General features: G+C 37.0%; 1 protein-coding gene across 4 annotated transcripts; it reads left to right on the top strand.

Moving 5' to 3' along the window:
- Positions 1-560: 560 nt before the first annotated feature.
- Positions 561-25604, top strand: LOC115764538 (protein kinase C, brain isozyme). Of its 4 annotated transcripts, none has more exons than XM_030707648.1 (14): positions 592-800; positions 2864-2890; positions 8133-8164; positions 8232-8311; positions 9587-9701; positions 22032-22160; positions 23375-23531; positions 23594-23942; positions 24012-24185; positions 24241-24332; positions 24402-24603; positions 24659-24847; positions 24901-25041; positions 25104-25604. In XM_030707648.1, exons 1-14 carry the CDS (start codon positions 592-594, stop codon positions 25254-25256), a joined length of 2049 nt encoding a protein of 682 aa, XP_030563508.1. In that variant the 3' UTR covers positions 25257-25604. The 4 variants fall into 4 exon arrangements, with proteins under 4 accessions (XP_030563511.1, XP_030563508.1, XP_030563509.1 ...); XM_030707649.1 differs by lacking the exon at positions 9587-9701 and adding an exon at positions 16372-16483 and having other exon boundaries at positions 25104-25256; XM_030707651.1 differs by lacking the exons at positions 2864-2890; positions 9587-9701 and adding an exon at positions 16372-16483 and having other exon boundaries at positions 561-800; positions 25104-25256.

The raw sequence follows: 25604 nt of genomic DNA, 5'->3' as shown, positions 1-25604 counted from the left end.
AATATTAAGCTAATGAACTGTGCCCATAATTAAAATTAAAGCCAATTAAGTGAAATTTGTTTATATTTTTATTGTTTCTGGCATTTGAACATGAAATTCGCGCCACGTGCGTTTGCAAAATTTTAATTTTTCAACAAAATATAAATAAGTTAAAATATTTACAATTATGCAGGTTTTTATTTATGTGCCGTTTGTTTTGACTTTTAAAGCAATTCGAGTATAAATTAAAATTTCCATTCAATAATATTGTATTTACTTTATACGATCTTCAGTTTTTGGCTTGTAAATTTGGCCGTCATTTTAAAATCAATAATAAAAAAGGAGAAAACCCAACAACAACAACTAAATAACTAAAACCAAAAAAATACGTAACCATAAAAGAAGAAAGAAAACGCAACAGCAAAAGAAGCCAGACAGAGCTTAAAGTGTATCAAATGAAGCAACAACAAAAAGAACAACAACCACGAGTCAACCAAAACAACAATAAATTAAACCACCAATTTGTAAGGTGCAACAACTAAGCAACAACAACATCAATAACAACAGCAGCAGCAACAACAAATCCAACAACAACCGAAGCAACAACAAAACATGTCAGAGAACAGCAGCGACAACAATGGCGACCAACAGAGCCAGGGCCAGGGTGCGGAGGGCGAGGCCGTGGGCGAAAACAAAATGAAGTCGCGTCTGCGCAAAGGAGCCCTCAAGAAGAAGAATGTCTTCAATGTCAAGGATCATTGCTTCATCGCACGCTTCTTCAAGCAGCCCACATTCTGTTCTCATTGCAAGGATTTCATCTGGTAAGTTAACTAACCAGCTTTAAGTAAATATAACTGTATTTGGGCACGTTGCGAAATAGATTGGCTAACTTAAAAATGCTTAAACAATCGATGTTCTTAAAATTCCCAACTGGTTTAAGCATCACTGCTAACAAATTAAGCTAAGCGAGATCAGCTTAGAAAGCTTGAAAAAAGTTTTTTTTTTATGCTGTTTCAGTATAGAAACGAACATTTTCGACGAAATTGGAAAAATTAATAGATAATTTATTAAATTCAAGTCTCTAAATCAAAGGAGTTAGGACTCAACGTTTCTATTATTTGATAGAAAAGCTTTCTAAATAATTTTAAAGCCCCTTTTAAACTATGCTCCTAATAATAAATAAATTTATATTTGAATTACTATTCTGTTTTTGGCGACCTTTCCATTTTTTAAATCTTTATATAGTTGGCTCAAGGTCGGGGATTAGTCTGTAAACAACATAAATACTTTTTTTTTGTATTTTGTATTATATATATTTATTATATATCGGAAAAATTTTAATTTAAAACAAAATAGTTTTTCAGTTTTGTTTTTGATAAGCTAAGCCTTGGACCTCGAGCATAAATAAATTTCTTCTGAAGTAAAATTTTTATGTGTAAAAAAAAAACAAACAAAATTTAACCTTAACTTCGAGATTTGTGACAATAAATATTAAGATGTTCAAATTGACTCACCAATTTATCAGCTTTTTTACTCAGTTCGTAGTCTGAAGCAACCGACAAATTTCTAGGCAAGGAAAAGAGAAAAAATTGATATAATTAATATTTTAAGTTAAAAATTCTGAAAATACGCTGATGTGTAAACAAAAACTTTTATTTTGAAACTTAAGTAAGAAACTCTGCAGCGCTCAAAATTTCATTATTCCACATATATTGTCATTTATATACATATATATTATCGCTAAAGCCCCGAAAAAAAAAAACAAACATATAGAGCCCAGCATTTTCCATTTAAGAGGCGCTCAGCTTAAACTAAAACTTTCCCAATTTGAGAGCTTAGGTGCCTTTTGCTATTGCTTGTTTTAAAATTAATGAGAACTGTGGTATATTCTTCGAATTTATGTTTTATGCGGCACACGCGGCACGCGTTCGCACTTGTGGGTCTACGCCGCGGCAGCAAAATCGGCGACATAACTAAGCAGCCTACGTCAATCGATATTTTGCCTATCGACAGAGCGGCGAATGGCAGCAACTACAACAAAAACAGCCACACATTAAAGCCAAGCTAATGACATTGCAATGGAATCCAGTTGAAAAGCTCAGCAAGAGAGAATAATTGATATCGAATCGCCGAAGATTGAATGCCCTACCAAATATGCCAAATATTCATATACTTTATTTTCGATGCAACAGAAGATCCTATATAATATAGTTGGCTGATGTCGATACGATTTGAATTTGGAAGCTCATAAATGTTGATATAATATCATTTATATAGCATAAAAAAATTCGAACCAGCTACCTGCCAACTATATACTGCCTGTACCAAAAAGCCTGATCTATGCTTAGATTCATCCACTTTCTGGGGAATATATGAACTCAGTTATTGATACGGTTCAAGAATATATATGGTCTGCGGACTTCTTCCACATGTGTCACATATTTCATGGCCAAATCGTAATACCCACTGCAAGCGTATAAAAAGGTTTCAGGCACAACAACTTGTAATCTGCCCTGCCAGTGTAATATTTAATTTAGGTAAAGCCCGTTCTCAAAATCTTGCCTAATCTATTGTTATGCATACAAAATAAACACAAGAAATACAAATTTTTCGGTCAACCCCAGCTCCAATTTTGGTTCCTGTTACCTTTCCTGTGGATCTTCCTGCTTACCCGCTTTCCCTTCCGTTCGGCTTGTGGATTATGAACCAATCTCATGCGCATTAGGTTTCAGTTCCCCTTCCAGCTCATAATAATAATTTTTCGACGCCCCGCTTAGAGCGTATTGGTACCGCAAAACCTTAGCAAACATTTGCGTAGTCCGCCAGTGAACCAATAAGTTGCCACTCAACTCTATATAAAAATATTATTGTTTTGTTCTTACAGCGGCTATCAATCGGGATACGCATGGTTGTAGGTATTTCTTACGATATATATATGGAGCATATACATTTTATATTGCTAGTGTATCGCATTGTTATTTCGCATTCAGATATCATATGGGTCTGGTATTGGAATATACAAAAGTATCTTATTAAGATTTAATAGCATTAAATTCAGCTATTGCTAATAAGTTAATAATTCGCAAAGGGTTTAAGCAAAAATATATTGAAATAAATACGTAAGAGCACCAGAGCTTTTGCCCAAAAGCTTATTAAAGTCTTGTTCGGGAGCTGTAAGGCGTAAAGCTTTGAGTGGCATACAAGCTTTCGATCCTGTTGTAGCTTCGATTAACATAAAATCTTGCGATCTATAGCTGTGTGCTTTTGAAGGCTTTTTCATTCCACTTTTTCTGGGGCTTTGAATTTAAATATTAAATTTTCATGGATTTCTCAAAGCCTGCCACATGCTCAAAAAGAAAAACTAATTGATTGTAAATATGCATATTTAAATATTCGGTTAGTTAATTAAAATTAAATGAATTGAAAACAATATTCATAGTTTGGCGACAACTTTGGTAACAGTTTGTCAAGAGTTCGGCTTTCAGTTTAATTAATTCAAATTTAAAATACACAATGTGCTGCGAAAATGTTTGCAAATGTCAAAGGCCTAATCATTGCGCTGACAGTTAAAAGCCACACAATGAAAATGACAAGACAATTAATTGGAAAATGGCTGTTGGGCTCCCGAAGAGCTGGGCACATGTCAACAAGTCTATGGGAGGCTGTGTGTCGCCCAGCATTTGGGGCGTGACGCTGACTCTTAGCTAATTGCCATAAAACATTTAGCCAATAATTAAATTAATTGCTGCTTAAAATGCGGCTCAACGATCTGACTATGACCAAAAAGAAGCCAGACCCAAAACGCAACTGAGCCATGTGAAACTGAGACAACAAAAGCGACAACAGCGACAAGCTGAAAGATACATTTGGCGATACTTACAGATGCGTAGATACTCTGCTGTTGTTGCCGCCTGTTGTCGCCTGTTCTATTGGCCACATTGCGTACGCCTCTTTTGGCCAACAGCAGCTAATTAACAACTTGAGTTACAACTCGCGATTCGTTTCGGGACCCGTTTCGGCTTTTTAATTAATAGTGTTGGCTCTTTGGGTGCACACGTCACAAAAGGCGTTGCAGGCACGTAGCCAACGCAACCAAATGAGGCGCCACAGCAGGCAAGCCAGGTGCGACAACGTGGTACAGGGAGGGGGTAGGGGCGTTTGCCTGTGCGCCCCCAGGTGGCTAACTGTTTTGGGTGTATCAAGTGAAAATTGCCGCCGTGTTTATGCCACGAAATTTGCATAACAGAGCCGAGAAAACAACAAAAATGAAAAAAATAAAACAAAAAGTGATGGGTCGAGTATGACTGATTTGTGGATACCCTGTACCCAGCTTCGAGCTGCTGCAGCGTGAGGTCACACTTATTTCACGCACGACGCAAGCCGCAGTTCTGCTTGAAAAATACATTTTAAAATAATTTCCTATTTATTCATCGACTTAAATTCAATTTATATGGCTCAAGGATGGCATTATACCCATTATTAAGGATATATCTCCAATGAGACAGAAACTTTTAGATCTCATAAATCTGACAAATTTTATTGGCTTAAAAGTGGCATTAAAGTAAAACAAGGCTTAAGCAAACCTATATCTCCAATGAGAGAGAAACTCTCAGATCTTATGGATAGCAATGACCTATACAACTATACATCCTTTCTCTTAATACAATGCAGGGTATTGAAAATATATCAACTCCCAATTCCCGCACGCTGCTTTTTATTTTTGATACACTCAAGGTATATTCCCATCTAAATGCACTCAGGTTAACACGTTTCTTTATGGCTCAGCAGGTGGAGGCGGTTGGCTGTTTTATGTTTTGACCAAATCAGATAACGAAAGTGTTTGCTAACAATTTGTTTATGAAAATGTTTGCAGCAATTTTCCCGATAGCGACTGCATTTGTGAAATTTAAAAGCAAATTCATAAATTGTTAGGTTTTATCTGCGATAAGCAAAATAATATGTCAAATGAAAATTTGATGCATGGGTAATATAAATAACGCAAATGCCAAAAAGGAAGCAAAAAATGTTATCACATTTATTGATTGCGTACAATAAACTGTAATGGCACGAGCTGAAAGCACGGAAATATTCGATAAGTGGAAAGCAGGCAGCAGCATTTGAATAAATAAAGAGCTTTATGATATCAAACCGACGTGCTGGTTCAATCTTTCATAATTTTTAAGATTTAGATAAATAAATGATTTTTTTATTTTAGATTTATGTTAAATTTTGAATGCAAAATATATTTAACATGTCAATAGTTAGTTAATTAAATTTTAGCATGGTTTTGCTTATATTTCGCAAACGGTTTTAGCAAAAATATTATAAGGAGCTTCTGATCAAAAGCTAATTGAATCTTTTAATAGAGTTTTTTAAAGTGTAAAGCTGCGATTGATATCACAGCTTTTTGATCTTCTGATGTAAGGTATGAAGCCTTGATTAATGTAAAAGCTTTCATTCTGAGGCTGTGACAGCGTTTAATGACTTGTAAAGCTTTTCCCAAGGCGTTTTTCCTTTTACAGCAATTTTCTTGATATAATTTTATGTTAAAATACTAATCAAAATGTATATTATTGATGGGAATGTTTTGTTCAATGTCTTTTCTTAAATTTCCGTTACAGTTCCACAAATTCCTTTTTTTTCGAGCAAGAGCTTCAAGACAGTCCATAAGAAAATGCGTTTTTTGTTACTCAGACTAGGTTAATATGGAGACGAAAATTATACTTACAATATATTAATAACTTTTCATAAATTTTCATAATTTCCTGTTTTTAGATGCCTAGCTCTAAATCATTTGGTTAATTTAAAATGCAAGTCACGAGTTCGTAAAGTTTTATCTGCGTAACTTTTTAACTCAATCTTAAATCTCTAGCGCGCACTTTAACGTTTTTGCTTGCGTGTTAAATTAACTCGGATTGCAAACAATTTTCTTCTTTTTTTTCGCTTTGTTTATTTTCTTTTTGTTTGCCGCACATTTTTGTTGTTGTTTTCTTTTTGTTTGCGTGCTGCAGAAATGCGCTTAATTAAAAATTGAAAAATGCAGGAAAAACAAAATGCGCGACAGCGGGAAAACCAGGCAAGGCAACTGCTGATCAAAAAAATTGTAGCATAACTGCAGGCGCGGCGCATGGAAATTGCTTTTCCACTTCATTTGATGCGCAAACAAAAACGCGCATACTGAAAAATGAACAACTGACAAACTGTCGCATTGACAAACATTTGAAATGAGCAAACAAGCGACTCGTAATTAAACTAAAATAGAAATTAATTAATATGTAAACTGAAAAATGTGCCTCGGGAAACAAGCTGTGAAAATTTTGTGTAATTGTCATTTCGGGCTAATCGGATAATATCAATTGCCACGCAGCCGCAATATTATCATTTTATAATGCGTTTAAAATAATGTTTAATTGTTTGTGCAACAAAAATTGCCAAGAATAAACTTTGCTGCGCCAAGCCGAAGTTGAAATACGCTTGTGGCTTATCGTGGCATATCTTACAAAATCCATATTTATAGCCAAAATATACATATGTTCCGGGTTGAACCTAAAATACCCGCTGCCAGTGCATAAGAATGCAAATCGCTGGACACAGCGGCAATGGAGAAAATGGGCATGCGATATACACAGTTTATACCATTATATTTATATATATATATGCCACATGTGCAATCTGTTTGCAGGCTAGCGGATGGGGCTGTAGGGGGCGGGTTAAGGCCTGGGATCAGTCGATAAGCGGCTTGTGGTCAAGGCATTTATGGCTTATGGAATATGCCTAACTCATGCGGGCACTCTTTGCCATCGCCCGCCACATAAGCCCCTTTACAAGCGAACCAGCTCAGCTAACTGGACCCAGGGACGTTGTGCTTAAGCTTAAAAGTGGCCAACACAAATAAGTAAAGCACACACACGTACACACACACACACATATACACACACATGCCTGCAGGCGCAGTGACAAGTGGGAAGAAGAACTGTTAGAGTTGTTTAGTCGGGCCTGCGAGACGAGTAGATACCCTGAGCGCAGCGCTCAGCTGCATTCATCTACTCATACATGCACAAAAACACGCATAAGCGCACACACACACGCAAGCGGCTTGCTGCGCAGCATACGCTGCGGTTGTCCTTAAGCTCAACTCTTTAAGAAATGCAGTCTTGAATAACTTTGGTGCTTAATATGCGATGTGTATGCGATGAAATTTTCAGTGCATAAATATGACATTCAAATGTGCGTTTATCACAAAGCCCAAAACTGTGCCTCGAAAAATGCGCAACTTTGCAATTTTTTAAGAAATTGGAGAACATTTTTAAACTGAGAAATACTCTGAATGTGTGTATACTATACAAGAGGCTACATACCAAATTGTAGGCCTCTTGCTTCGAAGACATTCTCAAAAAACAAGAGTTCGATATCGATTGGTATCGAACATTAATTTTGCATTGCAAATTTCTGTTGTCAATTTTTAATCTAACATGTTAAAATAAAAATTGTTTACAAACTTGATTAAAATTTAATTGACAGTTGCAAATACTTCGTAAAATAATTAAATTGAGCGCCGCAAAAAGGCAAATTTACAGTTCAATATTAATTAAATTGCCGCGGATATTGGATTATGAAATTGCCAAAGTACATTAAAAACAAGGGCAATAAATAAATAAGCGCCGTATCAAATGTAAAAAATTATAAAACATATATATAAGTAAATGCTGTAGATTGTTCAACTTTTTAAATATAAATATATATATTTTTTAACTGGAAATTGTAAAAATATAAGAAATTGTTTCAAATGCATCTCACAACAGCACAAAGCAACCGTCTCTGTCTGCTTGGCCGGAAAGCTTGACCTTTGACCTGTTAAGCGACCCATTTGCTTTTCTATATTAATTATATTGATTGAATTTTATGGCTGGTGACTGGCAAGTGCCTGGCAAAAATTAGCATATTGATTAATAAGTATTTGCTGTGCGGGCAAATTAAATATTTATGCAAAGTGCTTAGCACACACACCCTCAAACACACACACACACAAAGACACCAACACACTTTCACACAAAAGTCAAACAACAGCAATTCAATTAGAGCAAATTAGCAGGCGCCGCATTTTGCGTGTAATTTAACTAATTTCTAACTAATTTCGCATTGGCTTTTTGCAGGGGCTTTGGCAAACAGGGATTCCAGTGTCAAGGTATGTTAATGAACGTGCGATTACAAATACTTAGAGAGAACTATACATAACTTTTAACTCGTTGCAGTCTGCTCTTATGTGGTGCATAAGCGTTGCCATGAATACGTCACCTTTATATGTCCCGGCAAGGATAAGGGCATTGATTCCGTAAGTGCCGCCATATATAACACTCTACTAAACCCAAGCTTAACTTACTTACTAGGTTTTAGCTTTAAGTTGTTTGCTTTTGTACAGCATTTTCATGTGTGCGAATACCAAATTCTTTTATAAACTTATGTTCCTAAAGAAAGTAAACACATTTTATATCCATCTAGCGCTTTTTGGTATTTTGTTTTGTTGCACTGTCAAATTAAACTGTCATTTTGGGGTTTCGTTCAAAAAAAAAAAATAATAAATTCCCGACTCTGCCGTCATGGCTGGGCTCCTGAAGCTCCTGTCAGCTGCTTGGCTTTTGGCTTACCAAAATGTCATTTAGACTTTTTAGCATACCATGAATTTCATATTTGTGCAGCTCCTGCTGACCCGGCTAAGACTTGTCACAGGCGCAGAACCACAACTCGAATTAGATGTCACGACGTTGAGAACAGTGACATTTTAGATGAACTCGTGGCTGAGTTTATTTATGTTAATGACAATAAGATTAACTCTATATGACAGCAAAAAAATTGAAGTACAGTAAATGCAGCTGAGCTTATTATAAAGGGAATTTCGCAAGAGGTTTATTTAATTGCAATGAAGTTTGAGGGTAATATAACATGAGGTTTATGTAATTGCAATGAAGTTTAAGCGGAAGTTTAACATGTGAATTATTTAATTGCAATGAAGTTTGACTGTATTAAACATGGAATAGAAATAAAATTGAATATGTTTAAAAATTGTTAGTACTTAGAGTACTTAGTACTTAAAGTGACTATAGAAAAAGATGGAATCTAAAATGTGTTGAATAAATATAAAATGAGTAATAATTTAGTGAAAAAAGTTAAAAATAAATCGAACTCAAGGTAACTCAAGGAAAATTGAAAGAAAATCCAACTCAAAATTCACACATGCGAATGCTGAAAGTTTGCACAAAAAATAATCAAAGCTTTTGGTTAAGTTAAGCAACTTAATAAATACGTAGAATGCAAATTAAAAAAAAAAAAATAAATAAAATAAAAACAAGCAACAAATATTTAATACTAACCAAAATTTAGACTTAAAGTTAGTTGTGCTTATTGTCCATTCAGCAATGTTTTATTGTCATCGTGCTCTCTGTTTATTTACCATAAATTGTACTTTGTATTTTCATGTACCAAACAAAATATTATCTATCAAAATCACATCGCTCACCAAAAACCAAATATTAAAAAAAAAACTACTCGAAACTGTGGCACGTTACACGCATTAAAATTGATAAACAAAACAAACAAAACAATATTGAAGGACTCACCAAAAACTCAGCACCATTTCGAACCATTTACATACGCAGGACCCACGTTCTGTGACCATTGTGGTTCTCTACTCTATGGCATTTACCATCAGGGTCTAAAATGTTCAGGTAAAGTCAAGACCCCAGTCTAACCTATCTACATACCCGTTTCCAACTCTCTCACTCTCTTTCACTTTCTCTTAATCTTTGCTGCTCTTTTCTAACCTATCCTATCGCTAAGTTTCCGCTCTGTTAATGCGCTGTTAACGCGCTTTTAACCAGCTGTTAGGCCTTTAGAGCTGTCGCTAATTGCTTGCAAACCTTTTAAACTATCTACATTTTACCTTTCCCCCTCTATGTGTGTGTGTGTGCGCGCGTGTGAGGGTATGTGTGTGTGTGTGGTGTGTGCACATATATATTTTAAAATAATTTGTGCGATAAATTAAGTAACTTGCAGACCTAAAAGTTAATTATTTAAAATATTGTACAGATTTGTGTATAGCTTAACTGTTTAGCTGCCCACATATAATGCCTAATCCCAACTACCCATGTATATATCTATCAAATTTATAATACCCAGCCTGACCTAACTGCTTTCTCTGTGTGTGTGTGTAAATTTGTGGTAATTGTTTGTAGTTGGCAGTGTTTGTTTTTTGTCTGCTGGCACGTGTCCAGAGATGTAGCTCCCTGCCCCCACCCCCCCCCACCACCCTGCCAACTGCTAGCAGGCAATTAATTTGCATAATTATGCACAGGACAATGTACAAGTTGTATAGGATACGATACTTATATCTAAATTGTATAGAGTTTTTGAGCCGTAATATAATTAAAATTTCAATGTTTGTGCGGCTGCATGCGGGCCCTCGGCTATGCTGCAGATAAAAGCTAAGCAGAATCTGGTGAAAGTATTATGAAAATATGCAAAATTCTGGCAAACATGGCGCATAATGAGGTTACCAACCCCGAGGGGGCAGCTGCAGATTCTGCTGCTCCTGCTTCTTCTGCTACTTTTGTTGCTGAGCAAATATTTAATGCACTTTCGGCCGCATAAATGCAATGTTTCAACGAAAACTTTTCAGAGAGCTCAACAACAATTGTGCTTTGTCTGTGGCAGCTTTTAGATGTGTGTGGGCGGGAGGGAGGGCGGGTGGGTGAGGTAGGGACTGGGTGCTACACAGCTATGTGTGTGTGTGGGTGTTTGTGAGAGTGTGTGGCCCGAGGGAAATAACTAAAGTTTTTTCAATGGGCTGTTTTAAAGTGTGTTCTCTTGGTGCGATCTCTATCTCTCTCTCCATCTCTTTTAATTTCATTCGTAAACGTTTTATCAAGCGCTTTGGATTTTCGAAATAAAGTTAAGGATCGACGATTCAGGTTCGAATTGAATTCGTTGCAAAGCACGTTTGAAACCTTGACTCAAACACTTATGCCAAACATTGTAAAATGAAATTCTCTGGAGAACTAAGTGCATTGCCCAGTTATTGAAAACGATTTTGATATTTAAGAGGGTTTGCCACTAAAGTGCCAATAAACGTTACCTGTTCTGCTAACCAACAATGGAGAGCCACCCAAAACAATAGGAGAGCACTTCTAGACCCCAAACAGTCTACTAATGATAATTTGCGCAGCCAAAGTCAAATGCTGTCGGAACCTTGGCAAGTGCCCTCATGTTAGGTATTGTGTGTGTGTGTGTGTGTGTGTGTGTGCGGGTGTGTGTGCACTCAGTCGACTCAAACTTGAGGCGGGAAAATCGATGAGGAAAAACTGTAAAAGAAACTTAAAGATGTCATGGCAACTATTTAGCGGGGGCGGATGGTGTGTTTTTCTTCTTCTGTTAATCAACGCGTGAGAAATGTAAGCGGAAATTATGGTTGTGTGTGCGTGTGTGGCGATGTATGGAAGCTATGCAAATTGTATGGCACTTCACATCATAATTTTAACTACATTTGCGACACGTGCTCGATAATTCGGTAAAAGGAGAAAGGCAACTATGCGGCTTCCCGGTCCCAAAGACGGCAGCTAACAATGCGCGCAATTTTATCAATCATGCCCAACCCCACAACGAAGGTAATGTTTGTGTGGGTGTGAGTGTGGGTGTGTGTTGCTGTAATAGAATCCAAGTGCTCAAGTGTTGCCTTTGTGAGCATTTGAATTGCTCCTGTGATTGCAGACAAGCGCGTTGACAACCGCTTTGAGGGCGAAGTTTCTGAATTGACGCCATGCAAGTTGTACGATTTGTGGCATTGTTGTTGCAAATCGGATCAAATATATATTTTATTACGGCAGACAGAAAGGCGACAGTTTGATAAATATAGCAATCAATTTATCAACGGTCGAATGCCCAGCACCTGTTGGTCCTTGCTTTTATTCTTTTTTCTATTTTTTTTTCTATTTGTACATGCTTAACAACTGCGGGGAGGTAATGCGGCTTTGTCACGAAACGTGTGACGCATTAAAAGAGACGAGTATTCGAAAAGATATAGCTATATATAATAAATAAATTATAGCTTGATAAATTATTAAACAACATTTTAAAAAAATAAATAAATAAATGAAAAAATTTGCAAAAAATATATAACTAAATCAAATAAAAATAATAAATAAATAACATAAGAAATAAATAAATAAATGTAAAAATAATGAACTAAATAAAAAATACAAATAATAATAAAATAAGTAAATGAAAGAGATATAAATAATAAATAAATAAGTAAAATAAAAAAAAATGTATATTAAAAAAAAATAAATAATAAAAGCAATAAATAATTAAATACAATCAAATAAACATAAATATTATATAAATCAAATTAGAGAAAAACAAAAAATTAAGAATTAAATGAAAAACATATATTATATAAATATTATTGAAAAATAACGAAAAATATAGAAAAAATTAATAAATAAATAAAATTAAAATACAAAAATAATGTGATAAAAAAAAATGACAAATAATATTAAAGAAATCTCGAAAAGTATGACTATCATATTTATTCTACATCTAAGGGCAGCATTGAGTCCATTTTCTCTTTCCTTTCCCTTTTCTTCTTTCGCACAGTGGTACATAAACTGTTTAAGCTCTTCTAGTTATCATAAAGCTGGCTTTCAATAATAAGATCTTGGCAAAACAGGCTAACATCAGTCTACTGTTTTGAACAGATCTTCCTTGCGAACAGATCCTTATTCGCAGGTGCTTATATATACACTTGCATTCCTACAAGGGTATTAAAATTTCGGTTACCTATTGCCAATTGCTTTTGTACTTTCTTATGCAATTTGTTGCCAAGTTTGCTATTTCGCAATAATTTCCAATTTAATCATATTGAATGCAGGTCCCAAAAGTTTGGGCTACAGCTATGAAAAATCATGCTCATTGTTTGGGGCCAGGTAAACTTGTGCATTTTATTGGCTACACACACACTCAGGTGTGTGTGTTAATTTGTGTACGTTTGCCGAGCGGAAATTGAAAACGAATCTAGTTTGCACCACGCTGTTTGATTTGCTTGATTGGTTTTGCCTCATCTGCCAACTGAGCCGAGTGCGACTCTAGTTGTGTGCCAGTGTGTGTATGTGTGTGTGTGACATGCCTATAACACTGGCACGCCCCTTATCATGCCCGCTGTCATAATAAATGACATGGCAATTTATAAATGCAATCCCAACACTACGACAAAAACTCTCGGCCATGTTATCAGGACATCAATTCTTAATATGCGCATACTTATATGTGTGTGAGTGTGTGGGTGTAGGTGTGTATGTGTGTGTGCTGCGTAGCATCCTTGAATTACTGCAAAATAAGTGCTTAAAACTGGAGTTGGAAAATTGCTGCTAGGCAAAGATATAAAGCGGGCGATAGGTAGATAGAGCACAGGCCCAGCAGACGGGAGCGGGCAGGGGGGACACACCTTGTGTGTGTGGCAGGCTGAGGCGCGCAATAAACAGGCGGCAAATTTGTGAAGTGACAACAGAAAATGTCAAAAAAAAAAAACGACGCGTGATAAATTGTTGCAAATAAATTTATTTTATTTCACTTTGGAAAAAAAAAACTCGCCTGGCACGTGGCAAATGAGCAGCTGCCCCGCCCAGTGAAATGTTATCTAAAAAATGAATAAAATAAAAATACGAAATTGTGCTAAATATGACAGCAAGTCGTGTGTGAGGCCTACGTGACGCAACTGAAAAGTGACCCGTGCAACATGCAATAAATAACTAAATGAGGACTCAGCACAGTTGATGCCACATAATCAGGCATGTTGCGAGCTGATAATTTGGCTTATTTCCGGCACAACCCAAATACATAAATAACAGCACGTGTTTACGAGCATAAAATCCTACTTTAAAGGTCTGCGGAAATAGTTTGTTTAAGTGAACGATTCAATAAATTAATGAATATATAAAACTGGGACATAAACGTAGAATTTATTATAACTAATAAGCTGATTCTTAAGATAGATTTGAAAATCATTTAAGTAAATATTTTGAAAACCCTCCTCTAAATATTCGTATTATTACAATACAATTGCTTACTCCAGCAAAGCCGTAACACACATTTTTGTCCAAAACCATTTGGGAATTCTAATGGAAAAATGTTGTTGGACGCATTTCTTTCTCTCTCTCTCCCTCGTTTCCTCTGTTTGCTGTGTTTCCGTACATCATTCGTGTACTGTAACTGCACGTTTTAGCCAAAATGGTGAACTGCTATTAAAGCGTACAACTCCCGTTTAGACCCAAATGCCACCTGTCGCTGTCGCTGTGGAGCAACTTTATACCCAAGGCTGACAGCAGAGCCATTGGCAATTGAGTTTTACCTTCAAACAACTCGCATACAAATGCATTTAGTGCAAAAGCAAATACACGCTAAACACTATACAGACGCACAGCCTTGGGCGCCCGCCAAAGTATGCAACACTTTTTTGTGTGTGCGGCCCTGCCAGCCGCAGCAAGGACAGCCACAGCACACAAACACCCCAAGCAGAACCCTCGCACAAATACCCTTTTGTGGTCGTCTGTGTGTGTTTATGGGTGTGTGGATGTGTGTGTGCTTTGGCGCTTTGAGCTTTGCACTTGGATCGGCTCCATTTTGTTTGTCGAGCCAGCGAGATAGTCGACTGAGCATTGCTGCAAGCTGTTGAGCCTTGTAAGACTCACAGACAACAACAACAAATGGCCCAAAAATGCGCTCCTTGATGCTCATGCATGCGCATAATAATATCAAATGTCCTTGCCCACTTTTAAGGAGCCGCTTTGAAAGAAAACGAAGAAAAACAACGATATACAAAAAAATAAACAAAAAAACAAAAAACAGGCAACACAACAAAACACGTGTGTGCTTCTTTGGGGCTGATGAGTTCAAGGCACTGACATTGCCAGTTCAAAATAATAAGATTCAGTCACATGTGTTTGAGGTATACACGAACATACACCCTGTAAATACTCTATAAGTGCGGCAACTTGTCTGGGTATTACACGAAGGTTGTTTTAGGAATTTCTAAAACAAGTTGCAGTGCTCTAGCACACTTCTTTTTCTATACGTTGATCTTCTATAATATACCCTGTAGCTCAGCTTTAGCAGATTCCTTTAAATATTTGTAACCAGTAACTGTATATACATGTTCTCTGTATTTATAAGGTACTCTGTTTTTAGAAGCATGATTTATGGAGTGAGGCGTCAGTTCGCTGTCCAAACAAAATATGCCCGCTCTTTTCAGTAGCTGTAGGGTATAAGCAGGCATTTCCATTTTTATATTGTAAATATAATAGAATCTACAGCTCGTTTTCTAGTACCTTACGAACTACTTGCTCAATGAAACAATACATTTTCCCTTTAGTAGGTATACCCACTTCTTAAGCGAAGCACAGGGTATAAGTCCTTGTAGTCGTTGTAATTGAACTGAGTACTCTATAGTACATAGTATCTATTACCAACGGTACTACAGGGTATAAGCAGGCTTTTCTCCTCTGTGTGTGTGTGTGTGTGTTTGACATCGTCTTTCTATGCACATTAAAATGTGCTGTGCTGTGTGTGTACACACACGGCTGTGTGTGCCATTTGTTTATGTGGCTGCTGCTTCTTAGAACGGATTAGGCAACAATTGTCTGTTGTTTGGCATTTGTGGGTTTCAGCCTTCGACAGAGGCGGGCAAAATAAAAAATAATAAAAAAACACGGAGAATATATAAATTGTTATTTTTGTACGCAATGGAGCAGAAAAACAAAAGGCTATTAAAGCGTATTCTAAGCTTAGTTAAGCACAACAGAGCTGTCCACTTGTTTGGCAAAATTCTTTTATTTTAGGCATAAATCCCTTTAATTGAAAACTAAACTTTTAACAGGAATTTTTTGGAATACTTTGCTATGCAACTGAACAAGTTGCTGTATTTTTCTTTATGGAAACCTATTGCACCCTGTTCCAAGTGGACGTTTGCACAGCACATTAGCCAGCTCCACAAAGCACAGAAACCCATAACCCATAACCAGAAACCAACAACCGATATCCATAACCAACGACACCAACTCTTCCATGCTCCAGCTCTTCTATACTCCCATCTCTCTATATATTTAAACAATTTTTGCTTTGGTGTTTGTCTTTTTTAACATGCGGAAAATGAACGCAATTAATCTGGCGTTTTTTTCTTTAAAGTCATCCACGTTTTTTTTTAAACTCGTGATGTTTTCTTTTTATTTTTGGCTGTTAGTTGTTTGTTAATCGTAATTTATGCATTGCTTTAGAGTTAAATGTACGCGTTCATAGCGAAAAACCTGCGTTAATTTTCCATTAGCTCTCTCCAACTGTTCCAATTCTCAGGCACACCAGATGCCACACAAATGGCACAACGTTGCCTTCCTATCGCCGATGTTTTGCGATCATTGCGGCTCGCTCTTGCACGGCATCACGCACAAGGGTCTCAAGTGTCGAGGTAATGTCCAACTGTATGTCCGAAAAGAGACATTCTCTCTCTCTTTCTTTTTGGCTCTCTCACGCTCACTCTAGTGTGTATGTGTGTGTATGTGTATGTGAGTGTTTTGACTAGAGATGCGCGCGTATTAGAAAGAATTATTTGAACAAACATTTGCTTAAAATAAGATTGAGAATTTTATGATTTTCGTTTTTTTTTACCTTAAATAAAATTATAATAACTTTAAATTTATTTTAAGTTTTACGATAATTTTTCAATAAAAAAAGCATTTTAACTAATCTTAAAATGTAATTTTATTTTGTTTGATTGTAAATTAAATTATAAATAAAATAAAATAATCATAAAAATTGTTATGAGACAATTGTTTGATTTAATTCAATTTTTAATAAAAAAATTAAACTAATTTGAAAAATTAAATTAACTAATATAAATTATTTTAAAATTTAAATTTAAATTAAAAAAACTATTTTAATTATTAACAAATTATTTCAAATTAATAATTTTTAATATTTTATCTTATTTTATGCAATTATTTGTTCGTTTTTTTTTTTATAATTATTCCTTGGTTTATCTTCATTACGTTAATTTTTTCTAATACGTGGACAATTTGTTTTTAGTTTTCATTATTTAAGCTTATTTATTTTCTTGTTTAAAGTATTTTTGTTTAAAGTTTCTCAATATTTGTTTTTTTTTTTTGTAAAGTGTAATGTTTTATTCATGTTATTTTAAGCAACAAATTTTTGCTTTTACTATTTTAAAATTACTTCAGCTTTATTTAAGCTTATTTGTATTTAAATACGTATATTATTTCTTTTATTACTTTTGTTTAATTATTAATTTCATTATTTTACGGAAATATTTGTGCTTTTGGAATTTTATTTATACCCTGAACCCATTAAGAATGGGGCTAAGGGTATATTGTATTTGTGCAAAATCCAAATGTATGTAACAGGCAGAAGAAAGCTTCTCCGACCCCATAAAGTGTATATATTCTTGATCAGCATCAATAGCCGAGTCGATCTAGCCTTGTCCGTCTGTCCGTCCGTCCGTCCGTCCGTATGTACGCAAGGATCTCAGAACCTATAAGATCTAGAGACTAGAGAATTTTAGATGTAGATGCTCCTAGTTCCCGCGCAGATCGAGTTTGTTTCCGATAATCGATAACTTACTCCGTTTCCAAGCAATCGATAAAAATCGATATCGATATCCTGTTTTTTGGGCAATTTTGGTAAATAATAGAGCTAGAGTCACCAAACTTGACATATAGCTTGTGATTTAAAATATATATATGCATTTGATGTTGGAAGAAGTGGGTTCAGGGTATCCCCTAGTCGGGAGCACCCGACTAGAACCTCTTGTTTTTTATTGTATTATTTTTTTGTTTATTAATTTCAAAGCTAGCCCAGCATCTCCTTTAGCATCTAAGCAAACGTCTCGTCTGTTGGTTGAGTTCGCATTTTTGGATTGTTGCAATTTACAATTAGCAGCGCTTTGTTCCGACTCAAGTGTGCACTTGTCACGTTGTTGGGTGTGTGTGCTGTGTGTGTGTGTATTGCGTGTGCAGTGTGCGTTGTGTTTGTGGGTGTGACGCACTTGAGTTTCTGTTGATGCTATTGTTGTTGTCGCCGTTGCGCTTGTTGTTGACACGTTGACGCCCTTTCACCGTGCCATGCCCCTTTCTAATGTTTGCTTGCACCTTAGCAGCTTGTTGTAAATTGCTTTTGTTGTTGTCACTAGAATTTACAGCTGCCTGCGAGAGTTCGTATTGCCCCGCTAATCATATCAACAATATTTGTTTAAACGCCGCATCGCAAATTGCGGCATTTGAATGTTAATTATATTACTTAGTTTTGTTGTCCTTTTGGTTTGAATAATTTTTGGCTTGCCGCAAAAAACAACAACAAAGAAAAAGAAAGAAGATAAAACTACACAATTTTCCGAATCATTTGTTAGACAGCGCAAATTGTTGCCTTAATATCCGGCATGGCCCCTTGGCAAACAAATAATTTACTTACGCCTCATTGCCCCGGCCAGGCAAACAAGTAGAACCACAGCGACAACAACTACAACAACAATAACAATAGATAAACAGACCACTCCACATATACACATACACACACACATATTGAAAACAGTCCCAAGCAAACAGATTGCAAATGGAAATGTAAATGTGGCAACAGAAAATTCTCCAACAATAAGCCGTAGCCGTTGCCGGAAGTGCGTGTGTGTGTGTGTGTGTGTCTGTGTGTGTGACTGTCATTATCGAGCGCCAATTTTGTGCATATGTGCTTGTGTATGTGTGTGTGTGCATGCATGTTATTTCACCCAGCTTTATAACGTTTACAGTTCTATTGCAATTGTGTTTTTGGTTTTGCCTCATTTGTGCTTCTGAATTATTGAGCATATATCACATGGTTCCCATACAGGATATTTTCACAAACAAAAAGATATCACAATAATTGAATTATTACAAACGATTGGAAAATTGATTAATCAAACAAGCTAGAAAGCACATGACGTTCCCAAGCAACACACATAAGGCAATTGACAAGGTTTTGACAAGTAAATACGAGTTTAAAATCTGGCTAAAATACTTTTGCGGAGCTCAGTTAACATTAACAAGGCTTTAAGATGGCAATTTATATGAACTAAAATTAGAATTCGATTAAAAATTTAATTCTAATCAAAAATTCGACTAGAAAAGAGAGATTGAAAGAAAAGTCTTGTATTATGAATGGAAGAAAATTTATGAGCACAATTCATTTAGAGCATGAACAAAGTAGAATCAAATATTAAAATAGACTTAGATTGGGCGCAGATTCGGGATATTTTAAGACTTGCAAAACAGATGCTGCAAACCTTATGAACTAGCAAAGCCACAAATTACGTAAATACTTAAAACAACTATGGAATATTTGTGGAAACAAGATTATTTGGCCTGTTATTCAGACCAGCAAAGCGGGCAACTTTAAACTCATCGGAAGGCACACAAAAAACTGCTGCCCAAATATGCAATAACGAGAAAAAGAATGAAGTCTTTCAGGCATAAACTCAATAGCAGCATACCCTGTAAAAAGTTTTCAAACAAAGCTATGTGAATAACGACAGCAAATTCTCAATCAAGCCGAATTGAAGTTGAAATTTGTGTATTTTTATTGTAATTATATTTTTTACATAGCTCAATTTTACATGCCCTATTAACAGCACTCATAGGGTATTAAAATATATATATATAGCCTGCATATGAGGCTATATAAATAAATAATTTTACGCAAAAAAGCGGCAAATGCAAAACTGGGCCACATACAAAGACACGCACAGTTGCTTGCCGTTGTTTTTTTGCTCCACGAAATGTGGCACGCTAGGGGAAAACCTTTTTATATTTCCTTTTTGTTATTTGACGTTGTGTTTTTTGTTGTGTGCCGCAAGGAAGACGAAAAAAACAACTCTTTCATATTTTCATTAAACACAACACACAGACTGCCCAACTGACCAGCCTGCCACGCCCCAACGCCCTAGTAAGCTTGTGGACATCAAAAAATGATTACTTTTTCCATGCGGCGCAAGCAACAAGCGAAAGTTTCGCAACAGAAAAAAATGAAAATGAAAATACGTATACGCCACGTGCGCCTCAACAGCCAAATGACGTCGATGCAGGCGCCCAATAGCGCATACTTTTCGCAGCGGGTGTGGGCTGTGAGCGATGTCCGAAGTAATTTTACACATGAGCAAAAGCGGCCAAAGAAAGCGAAAGGAAAATAAATAGAAAAACACAACAAAAAAGCGAGAAAATGCCATGAAATCAGCCAATGATGCAGCGCCCCAGGACCGAAAGGCCTGACAATCATAGCGATACACATATGTGGATGAACATGATGATAATGAGCGATGAGCTGGTCAATTTCAGTTAACATCATGAGCAGGTTTAGAGGGTGGATAGTGAAGTTATCGAATCGCAAATACCCTGTACCCCAATTTAGACTTTATTTCCCCTTTATTTATTTAAGCGCATTTTACGTTTTCATAAATTGAAGCTTTGATTTTGATTCACGACTACAATAATTTTATCAATTATTTTATTATAGATGCTTTCGATTAGTTAGTAGATTACCCAAAACAAGAGAAGAGCTAAAATTCCTTTTTATAAAATGTTTTGCTGCACCTATTTTCGTTCGTCTCTTATAAGTCTCAAAAAATCCAAATGAATAGCTTCCCATGAAAATGTTCTATATTTGTAATTGTTTAATGTTAATAAATTGTTCTTAGATATTTAAATAGTTAATGGTATATGATATAGTTAAATTCATAGTAAGGGTAAAGACTTCTTCGAATGAATCTTGAGACTTCTTCAAGTGAATTTCTTGAGGCATATAAGAAAATGATAAGGAATTGTTAGCACTTACCCAAATAAGATGAGTTTGAAGAGTCCTCTTAGTCCCTGGAACTGTTCGTTTAACGAATACTTCCAAAACTACTTAAAAAAGATGCCAATTTGATTAATATTCCGTTTAGCTCAGTCAAAAAAGCCGCCTTTCCTTATCGATTGCACCATGTTTCAGTGAATTTTAAAAATTCTATTTACGAATTGAACACACGCTTTGCAAGTGCAAAATGAATTACAATTCCATTTGCAATTATTTCCAATTGAATGCATTTCGAGTACTGCCCAGTGCAACCCTGTTGGGCAACTCTGGCCTGTGTGTATATCCTGTGCATATGCCTGCGACATGTGCGCCCCAAACTGTGCAACAGTTTTTTCCCATTGACCCGTTTTGGCCGCTGCCAAATTGATTGCAATTGCAGTCGACAACACAAATTGGCGTTGATTTTGTATTGCCCAAGAGGCGTTCTTTGTGGGCGTAGCAAAAGGATAGGAGGCAACGCATTTGGCATTTGGCAAAACGAGGCGGATGAGTTTATTGGATTGCCGCGCTGATTGATAACCGGGCGCAGATGTTTCCCAACGAAGTAGGCGACAATTTTTTATTTATTCTCCATGCAGCGGGTATATTAGTTTTCCCGCGAAGCAGACATATTTGAACCTAAGGAGTAGATATATTCATCAGTATTAACAGGCGATTTAGATATATCTGTCTGTCTGTCTGCTAGTCTAGTTCCTAGCCTCTCGTATTTATATTCCTTACATACACAAACTTCCGCAAGAGTATTTTAGGCTTCGGCATGCCGAGGAAATATGTTCTTTTCCTCACTTTCGTATTCAATGGGCTTATGGATTGTGGGGTAAGTACTTGAGCTATATCAAAACTCACTTTGTATGCGTGTCCTGTCGCGTGTCCTGTGCGCGTGTGTGTATATATATGTGCGAGCGTGTGTGTGTGTGCGTATATATCAGCCTCCTGTTGCTATTCCTGTAGCACCGCCAACAGCTAAAGAAATCACTTTCAATCTATTCTCTGTAACTTTCTCCCGCCCGAGCTGACCATCTATTTCAATGTTTGCCAAGTGGCCACTAACAAGCGACTTATCTTTATTCCACTACGTGACCTACGACCTGGCAACGAATACATATACATTCAACCTTATTTAGCATGCGATATGAACGTACATGCACGCTGCAAGGAGAACGTGCCCAGCTTGTGCGGCTGCGATCATACGGAGCGACGGGGACGCATCTATCTCGAGATAAATGTCAAAGAGCATCTGCTCACCGTGCACAGTAAGTACGAGTAATGCACCCAATTCTAAGCGTATTACGACCAAGCTCTTAAGTTGTTGCCAACTTGTTGGCGAGACCCCCAACCACACTTCACTCCACCGCCCTAGCTGAAATACGACTGTAAAGCGCTTAAGTTTTAACCAATTGCGTCGCCCACCAAGTATACCATAAGCCTCCACCTTGCGCAGAAGTTTACAAACGAGAAGATATAAAAGAAATAGAATAAAAAATTATGGAAAGCAGTTGCAAAGTTTTTTCACTAACAAGATGCCTAAAATTTTAAATTTCGGACTGTTTCCTTCCAACGGCAACTGTGAAGTATTATAATTCTGACTTGGCTTACATGTTACACCTCTTTATTCCAGACTTAAAGTACTAAAATATAATATTTCCATCTGTAACGTGTTTCAACACTAAGCCTTTAATGCGAGAAATCCCCGTTGTTAACCTATTTCAATAACCTGTTGATTTTGTTATTTTCACAAATTTTACAACTCTATTCTTGTAGCTGTGAACATAGCTTTCTTTTAATTTGTTTTAGGCCCTCTTAGTTTTGTTATATTAACATACTTTCCAACACTATACTTATAACTGCAAACAGAGATTATTTCAGGAAATATAGTTTAGCCTCTATTGACTTTGTTATTTTCACATATTTTCCAACCATATAGATATTACTGTAAGCATAGCTAAATTTCATCCAAATTCCATCTGGGATTTTGACACTTTTTATAATTTTCCAACACTTAATTGTCCCTTCACGGGTGCCTTAAAGAGCAAAAGGCAAGATTTAGATTTATTTACTATCCTGTACTCTTTAAATTCGAAATCTGAACAGAAATTATTTAGTATTCAAGCCTCGCATTGCCCTGGGGCTGCTTTTGTCCCACAGCTGAGACGCTGGCAAATTGCTTATGATTTGCATTAATTCATTATGAAGAAAACTCTCCACACAATATGCCACATAATGAATACTAAAATGCAGTTGCTAAACAAAAGCGTGATAAAAATATGTTAAGCCAGCTGAAGCAGACGGCAGTGGAGACGACAGGCATGAGGTAAAAGAAGCAAAGAAGCACGTGAACAATAACAATGGGCCAGGATAATGCGTTGGCATATTTTATAGAATTTTGCGCTTGCACAATTTGCCAGCTGCTGGCTGACTGTTGCAGAAAATACATATACAAATTCTTATGGTCACGTTATGATTGCAGTCAAGGAGGGACGAAATCTCATACCCATGGACCCCAATGGACTGAGCGATCCGTATGTGAAGGTCAAGCTGATACCCGATGACAAGGACCAGTCCAAGAAGAAGACGCGCACCATAAAGGCGTGCCTCAATCCCGTGTGGAATGAAACCATTAGCTAGTAGGATAAATAGATTGTCTACAAGTTTTCTTTTGCGACACTCAAAAGCTTGATTTTTGCAGCGATCTCAAGCCGGAGGACAAGGATCGACGCATATTGATCGAGGTGTGGGACTGGGATCGAACCTCACGCAATGATTTTATGGGCGCCTTGTCGTTTGGCATTTCGGAGATTATCAAGAATCCCACCAATGGTTGGTTCAAGCTGTTGACACAGGATGAGGGTGAATATTACAATGTGCCCTGTGCGGATGATCAGCAGGATTTGCTCAAGCTGAAACAGAAGCCCTCGCAGCGGAAACAGCCGATGATGCGCTGCGATACACACACACATTCACAGTCCAAAAAGGACATGATACGTGCCACAGACTTTAATTTTATTAAAGTGCTGGGCAAGGGCTCCTTTGGCAAGGTAAATTGACAGAATTTGACCCGAATTAAAGTTGAACTTGTGAAACTTTTGCGGCATGTGCATGTGCAGGTGCTGCTGGCGGAGCGCAAGGGCAGCGAGGAGCTGTATGCAATTAAGATACTCAAAAAGGATGTGATTATACAGGACGACGATGTCGAGTGCACCATGATTGAGAAGCGTGTACTGGCGTTGGGCGAGAAGCCGCCGTTTCTTGTCCAGCTGCATTCCTGCTTTCAGACCATGGTGCGTATACGTAATCATTTAAGTTGATTAATTAGCATAGTCTCTACTCGCACAGGATCGCCTGTTCTTTGTCATGGAGTATGTGAACGGCGGCGATTTAATGTTTCAAATACAACAATTTGGCAAGTTCAAGGAGCCAGTAGCCGTGTAAGTTGTTAAGCATTTCGCGGCCAATTCTGAAGATATCTTATAGAATATGCTTTTGCTCGCGTCCAGATTTTATGCTGCGGAAATTGCGGCAGGACTTTTCTTTCTCCATGCCAAGGGCATTTTGTATCGGGATCTGAAGCTAGACAATGTGCTCCTCGATGCCGATGGGCATGTCAAAATTGCTGACTTTGGCATGTGCAAGGAGAACATCATGGGCGAGAAGACGACCAAAACATTCTGCGGCACACCGGACTACATAGCGCCAGAGGTCAGAGTCAAAGAGCAGAATTTAAGGAACCTATCTAATCTTGGTCTATTCACAGATAATACTCTATCAGCCGTACGGCAAGTCTGTGGATTGGTGGGCCTATGGTGTGCTGCTCTATGAGATGCTAGTGGGTCAGCCGCCCTTCGATGGAGAGGATGAGGAGGAGTTGTTTGCGGCCATAACCGATCATAATGTATCCTATCCCAAGAGTCTCAGCAAGGAGGCCAAGGAGGCGTGCAAGGGCGTAAGTTGAGCAAAGCCTAATTTATTTATTTACTTACCTTCTCTTTGCCGCAGTTCCTGACCAAGCAGCCCAACAAGCGTTTAGGTTGTGGCGCCTCCGGCGAGGAGGATGTGCGTTTGCATCCATTTTTCCGGCGCATCGACTGGGAGAAGATAGAAAATCGTGAGGTGCAGCCGCCGTTCAAGCCGAAAATTGTAAGTTATTTAACATATAAAGTAAAAGAATCGTTCACTTACCATTGAGTCCTGCCGCACAGAAACACCGCAAGGATGTGTCCAATTTTGATAAGCAATTCACATCAGAGAAAACAGACTTGACACCCACGGATAAGGTGTTTATGATGAATCTGGATCAATCGGAATTTGTTGGCTTCTCCTATGTGAATCCCGAATACATTGTCAGCCCATAAGCAGCTGTAAGGAACAGGAAAGGGAAACGGAAACGGAACCAGCGAGTTGTGTCGTCAGTTGATATTGTTTATTAAAAAAAGACAAATACTTTTTTGTTTATTTGTTTTCGTTAGTCATATCATAATTGTTATTTATGCTAAACGAAAGCAATAATTTGTTGTCTTAAGCTTTTATTTATTGCTTATTTAAATCTTTGACTAATTGTTAGGCACTCACGAGTACACTAAGTTAACATACACGACATATTCATTTAGTTTAAAAAACAATTATCAATCATTGTTAAACATTTGCTCCACGTTGGAACTGCAACTCAAAGCCAAAAAAAGAAATGAAAATTAAAAATATGG

This window comes from Drosophila novamexicana, unplaced genomic scaffold (genome assembly GCF_003285875.2).
Source record: "Drosophila novamexicana strain 15010-1031.04,08,12 unplaced genomic scaffold, DnovRS2.1 tig00000858-arrow-arrow-pilon, whole genome shotgun sequence".
In the NCBI taxonomy this organism is placed as follows: Eukaryota; Metazoa; Arthropoda; class Insecta; order Diptera; family Drosophilidae; genus Drosophila; species Drosophila novamexicana.
This window is presented reverse-complemented; position numbering and strand designations above follow the sequence as displayed.

What these genes read in the sequence shown, in the direction of transcription:
- LOC115764538 (XM_030707648.1), top strand. Translation starts at nt 592, where the DNA reads ATGTCAGAGAACAGCAGCGACAACAATGGCGACCAACAGAGCCAGGGC. An exon ending in CAATCGGGATACGCATGGTT is followed by an intron (nt 2,891 to 8,132) that starts GTAGGTATTTCT and finishes GGCTTTTTGCAG; the next exon opens with GGGCTTTGGCAAACAGGGAT. An exon ending in TTCAAGGAGCCAGTAGCCGT is followed by an intron (nt 24,333 to 24,401) that starts GTAAGTTGTTAA and finishes GCTCGCGTCCAG; the next exon opens with ATTTTATGCTGCGGAAATTG.